The sequence below is a fragment of the Sinocyclocheilus grahami genome, unplaced genomic scaffold, assembly GCF_001515645.1.
Source record: "Sinocyclocheilus grahami isolate Dianchi unplaced genomic scaffold, SAMN03320097.WGS_v1.1 scaffold1082.1, whole genome shotgun sequence".
Classification (NCBI taxonomy): Eukaryota; Metazoa; Chordata; class Actinopteri; order Cypriniformes; family Cyprinidae; genus Sinocyclocheilus; species Sinocyclocheilus grahami.
The window spans coordinates 348704-355179 of NW_015506261.1; the positions used below are offsets into that span (position 1 = coordinate 348704).

General features: G+C 43.1%; 1 protein-coding gene across 5 annotated transcripts in view; it reads right to left on the reverse strand.

Moving 5' to 3' along the window:
- ppp1r35 (protein phosphatase 1, regulatory subunit 35) overlaps positions 1 to 6476 on the reverse strand; it is an 18706-nt gene that overhangs the window by 3968 nt on the left and 8262 nt on the right. For 4 of the 5 annotated variants that reach the window (XM_016252022.1, XM_016252025.1, XM_016252021.1 and 1 more), the window contains one exon: positions 5487 to 5745. In XM_016252022.1, coding sequence (XP_016107508.1) covers positions 5487 to 5630 — 144 coding nt within the window. In that variant the 5' untranslated portion in view covers positions 5631 to 5745. The remainder of the gene's footprint in view (positions 1 to 5486; positions 5746 to 6476) is intronic. The other variant, XM_016252023.1, reaches the window with a different exon arrangement.

Sequence of the window (6476 nt, forward strand, 5' to 3'; positions counted from 1 at the left end):
AAATGTTACTTAAGTGAGTATAATCAGGTATAAACATTACTTAATGTAAGAATAATCAGGAAAATTTATTTAAAGGTAACACCAACAATCTCAGACACCTCGGTCCACACATCTTTTTTTAAATTTATGTCCCTGTACACAAACAGGGACACATCGTAGATTATTGGGAAACCCGCCACAGCAATAATCAACCTCTGCTCCATTTTGCTTGGGAACTAATGCGGTCGGAAACAAAGTTTGCAGGACTGCGTTCTCTGGAATCCTCTCAAGCGGTGGACTTCTACGTTCCGATTGGTTGCCGCCGAACCGCGTCATAGCTCATTACCATAAAGTTGACCTGATTTCAACTCTCCTCAACTTCCAAGTCTGGCGTTGAAAATTAATGACTTCCGGCCACTTTGACGCTCTCGACGGCGACGGTGTGAACGCACGGCAAGCCCAAAATCTGCGGCAATTACGAAAATTTGTGAGCTCTTGCGAAAATTGCGGAGTTTGCTTGATTTTGCGATAAACTCAGCGATCGCAGAATCCTGTAGGGACTGAAATATATGCATGTAAATGTGTTTATTTATTAGGGGTGCAACGGTTCTCGGTAAAATATCGAACCGTACGGTTCTCCACACACGGTTCGGCATGCACTAGGACCGCGCGCGGTTCAACTTAAAACTGACAATGCATCTGTAATATGGTTTGTTAGAGTTCGGCTAATGCATGTTTCTGTTGATGGATACAAATTCTGGCTTCCCAATACATTACAACAAGAGCGATGAGAGAGAAAAAAACCAATACGTGGACAAACCAGTCCCTCTTTAATCAATGCGAGTGCTGTATGCTGGAATAACTGTCGTTTATACCGTCATCACGTGTTGATAGCGCAGGTGAGACCAGAACAGCACACGTCGCTATCTGTGTTTAAACTAAACTCATTTAAGCCTGGCCAGTTTAAATATTAAAGAGCCAGAAGATGTGAACTCGCACTCATATATTTAAGAAAAATATGTTATGTTTATATATTAAATGCATTTATATATAATATAGCTTATAAGAATAGTGCCGTCAAACGATTAATCGCGATTAATCGCATCCACAATAAAAGTTTTTGTTTACATAATATATGCGTGTGTGTACAGTGTATATATAAACACACACACACATACAGTATATATTTTGTCCAAGAAGTTGCTATATTTGTTCCTAAACTTTTGAAAAAAGTCTCAAAAGGGGCGGGGAAGTCGCTAAATCTAGCTACAAAGTAGCTAAATTGGTAACACTGAAAAATCGTCAAAAATCGCTCTGGCCGCCCTGCCAACAACGCTGTAGAAAGATTTGTGGACGCTCTGACACAGATCGAATGCTTGTCTTGTATTTAAAGGGGACGCAAAGCAAACACGCTTGTTGATCTGACCACAAGGAGGGTAACGTTATGATAAGTTAACCTCATTAAATATAGTTGTGGACGAAGTATTAAGATCCTTTACCAATACCACACTGTAAAAATACTCTGATACAAGTAAAAGTCCTGCATTGAAAATGTTACTTAAGTGAGTATAATCAGGTATAAACATTACTTAATGTAAGAATAATCAGGAAAATTTATTTAAAGGTAACACCAACAATCTCAGACACCTCGGTCCACACATCTTTTTTTAAATTTATGTCCCTGTACACAAACAGGGACACATCGTAGATTATTGGGAAACCCGCCACAGCAATAATCAACCTCTGCTCCATTTTGCTTGGGAACTAATGCGGTCGGAAACAAAGTTTGCAGGACTGCGTTCTCTGGAATCCTCTCAAGCGGTGGACTTCTACGTTCCGATTGGTTGCCGCCGAACCGCGTCATAGCTCATTACCATAAAGTTGACCTGATTTCAACTCTCCTCAACTTCCAAGTCTGGCGTTGAAAATTAATGACTTCCGGCCACTTTGACGCTCTCGACGGCGACGGTGTGAACGCACGGCAAGCCCAAAATCTGCGGCAATTACGAAAATTTGTGAGCTCTTGCGAAAATTGCGGAGTTTGCTTGATTTTGCGATAAACTCAGCGATCGCAGAATCCTGTAGGGACTGAAATATATGCATGTAAATGTGTTTATTTATTAGGGGTGCAACGGTTCTCGGTAAAATATCGAACCGTACGGTTCTCCACACACGGTTCGGCATGCACTAGGACCGCGTGCGGTTCAACTTAAAACTGACAATGCATCTGTAATATGGTTTGTTAGAGTTCGGCTAATGCATGTTTCTGTTGATGGATACAAATTCTGGCTTCCCAATACATTACAACAAGAGCGATGAGAGAGAAAAAAACCAATACGTGGACAAACCAGTCCCTCTTTAATCAATGCGAGTGCTGTATGCTGGAATAACTGTCGTTTATACCGTCATCACGTGTTGATAGCGCAGGTGAGACCAGAACAGCACACGTCGCTATCTGTGTTTAAACTAAACTCATTTAAGCCTGGCCAGTTTAAATATTAAAGAGCCAGAAGATGTGAACTCGCACTCGCAGTGAGAAGATCTGTGTGGTCGCTCATCCGAAGCGCCTGAACCCTCGTCTCAGACCGCCCGCAGATATTAAGCTCTCTGTGTAGTATTGTGTTTGAATGGACAAATTCACACAAAAATTATGTCAAAATGCCCGTCTTGGTGAGTATCCTAGCAGACGGCTGAATGTACAGTATCAGTGCACTGGATCAGTGCGTTCTCTTAAAGTGACAGCACTTTCTTAAAGTTAATCAAACAGCAACAACACGGAAATCACTCACTGCTCTTGACTGAATAACTTTTGTAACTTTAATAAGGATTAATCTTTAATTTATACAGTCAAATAGGCAATGTTATTTTACATTTGATTACTTTATTCATTTTCTGTACCTAAAAACTAATGCAAAAAAAACTGTTTTTTAATTTTTATTTGTATTGTTTTTTTATTTGTGCCGTTGCTTGTAGTTAGATTATGGGTTCTTATTTTCTTTATTTGACAATATAGTTTTTTCCCTAAACATACCACATACCGAACCGCACCAAAACCGAACCGTGAGTAAGTTGAACCATTGCACCCCTAGTATTTTTATAAAATAAATATACACAGTACTAGTGCTGGGCGGTATGACCAAAAATTTATATCACGGTATTTTTCAAAATTATACCGGTTTCACGGTACATGACGGTATTTTTTTTCATGCATGAGCGGGTGTTAACCATATTTTCTACTAATTGAGAGGAAATACTGCAGCATATTGACTCAGAATGCCCTATTTTACTGTCATGATGAGTGAATATTGTCAGAAAATACCACACTAAATAGTGACTAAACACGACCGCTTTATACATGTTAAGCAGGAGTCACTCTCATTTATAATCACGGCATCGTCTGATAAAATCCACATCAAGTCAAGTCTGCTTTATTGTCAATTCTTCCACATGTACAGCACATACACACAGAGAATTGAAATTGCGTTACTCTCAGATCCTTGGTGCATACAGATAACACTAACAGTAGAACATAAATACAGATAGATACAGATTAAATATAAAATACAACTATACAAATAAGGTAAAATGTTCAGCTTCCTGACAGCCTGATGGATGAAGCTGTCCTTCAGTCTGCTGGTCCTGGCCTGGAGACTCCGCAGTCTCCTCCCTGATGGCAGCAGACTGAAGAAGCTGTGTGTCGGGTGGGTGGGATCACCTGCAATGCAGAGGGCTTTGCGGGTGAGACGGTGTTGTAGATGTCCTGAAGGGAGGGGAGAGAGGCACCAACGATCTTCTCAGCTGCTCTCACTATGCGTTGAAGTGTCTTGCGGCAGGACGCGTTGCAGGCGCCATACCACACAGTGATGCAGCTGGTCAGGATGCTCTCGATGGTGCCTCTATAGAAGGTGCACATGATGGGGGCCGGGGCTCTGGCTCTTCTCAGTTTGCGGAGGAAGTAGAGACGCTGCTGTGCTTTCTTGGCCAGTGCTGCGGTGTTGTCAGTCCAGGAGAGATCCTCTGTGATGTGCACACCCAGGAACTTGGTGCTGCTCACCCTCTCCACAGTCACACCATTGACGGTCAGAGGAGCATGCTGAGTGCGCACTCTCCTGAAGTCAACAACAATCTCCTTCGTCTTCTCCACATTCAGAGAGAGATTGTTGTCACTGCACCACCCGGCCAGGCGGCTCACCTCGCTCCTGTAGTTTGTCTCATCTCTGTTGCTAATGAGACCCACTACAGTCGTGTCATCCGCAAACTTGATAAGGAGGTTGGAGTTGTGTGACGGTGTGCAGTCGTGGGTCAGCAGAGTGAAGAGGAGGGGGCTCAGCACACATCCTTGGGGGGCCCCAGTGTTCAGTGTGATGGTGCTGGATGTGTTGCTGCCGACCCGAACTGCCTGAGGTCTTCCAGTCAGGAAGTCCAACAGCCAGTTGCACAGCGAAGTGTTGAGCCCCAGCTGGACCAATTTGTGAATGAGCTGTTGAGGGATGATTGTGTTGAATGCTGAACTGAAGTCTATGAACAGCATTCTGACGTATGAGTCTTTTTTGTCCAGGTGTGTGAGTGCTGAGTGGAGGGTAGTGGCGATGGCGTCATCGGTCGAGCGGTTGGACCGATATGCAAACTGGAAGGGGTCCAGGGAGGGGGGGAGGGCAGACTTGATGTGGTGCATGACTAGCCGTTCAAAGCACTTCATGAGGATGGGGGTAAGTGCAATTGGACGGTAGTCATTGAAGCAGGATGGAGACGACTTCTTCGGGACTGGAATGATGGTGGTAGCTTTGAAGCATGTGGGGGCAACAGCCTGACTTAGCGAGATGTTGAAGATGTCGGTGAAGACATCAGTGAGTTCCACAGTCTCTCAGTACATGCCCAGGAATGTTGTCAGGACCTGGAGCGTTGCGTGCATTGATCCTGCTGAGGGATCTCCTCATGCTGTCCGGGGACAGCGTCATCACCTGGTCGCCGGGAGGAGGTGGAGTCTTCTGTGCAGTGGTGCTGTTTTGTGCCTCAAAGCGAGCGAAGACGACGTTCAGCTCGTTCAGCAGGGAGATGGTGCTGTCACAGGTGCGTGGTGGGGGCTTGTAGTCCGTAATGGTCTGTCAGCTGATCGAGATGAATAGCGCAGTCCGGAACGCTGTTGTTGAGCCAACACTGTTGGTTTTTTTGTTGTTTTTTAACATGCATCTACACTAAAGAGCGGCTATGTGGTTGTTTTGGCTATATAACTTTTTTGTCTCATGCAGCGAAACGTTGTTTAAGCGACATACATTGCGGTATTTTAAAAATTAATATCATCATAAAAATAAACACCGGGATTCGGTATGATCCGGTGTACTGCCCAGCACTACACAATACACGCATATATTTTTTAAGCTTCTATTTTGGATGCGATTAATCGCTTGACAGCACTAATTAATACACAAAACACCAGTTCGCAGACTTTCCAAAGCCACAGCATCATGTAGTGAACACACAGAGAGAGAGACAGGTGTGGACCTAACCTGGCGCTGGCGGCGGTCTGCTGGTCGTTCCGGGGTCAGAGGGACAGACAGGTCCAGATCAGGGCAGACCAGTTCTGCGGTGCGGACCGGATCGAGCCGCAGGGGTTCAGGAGCCACACGCACATCAGGCTCTGCTGACGTCATGAGTCCAGCGCTGTCCAATCACACAGAAGATCTGCTGCAAACCCTCAGTGACCAGCGCAGTTACTGCAAACTACACATACACTGCTGACGCTTGAGTGTCTTCTGCTCATCAAGGCTGAATTTATTTGATCAAAAACACAGGGAACAAATTTAATTTTGTGAAATATTATTGCAATTTCTAATATTGGTTTCCTATTTTAACATACATTAAAGTGTAATGTATTTCTGTGATGCGCAGCTGTATTTTCAGCATCATTACTCCAGTCTTCAGTGTCACATGATCTTCAGAAATCAGTATAATATGCTGATCTGCTGCTCGAGAAACATTTCTGATTATTATCAATGTTGAACACAGTCGTGCTGCACAATATTTTTGTGGAAACTGATACTTTTTTTCAGGATTCTTTGATGAATACAAAGTTTAAAATAGAGCATTTATTCAAAATAGTATATTAAAATCAGCATATTATACTGATTTCTGAAGATCATGTGACACTGAAGACTGGAGGAATGATGCTGAAAATACAGCTGCGCATCACAGGAATACATTACAGTTTAATGTACATTAACTTATTTTAAATTGCAATAATTCACCAATTTTTTTTTGTATCAAATAGATAACTCACAGCCGTGATGAGCTGTAGAATCTTCTCTAAAAACCGATCACAAACTTTTGAACGGCAGTGTACATAAATATAAAATACATATTACATTTGTATTTATATACGTGTATTTTAAATTTAACGGCTGCTATATATAAACACACACACACACACTCTCTCTCACTCACTCTCTCACTCACACTCACACACACACACTCTCTCACTCACACACTCACACACACAC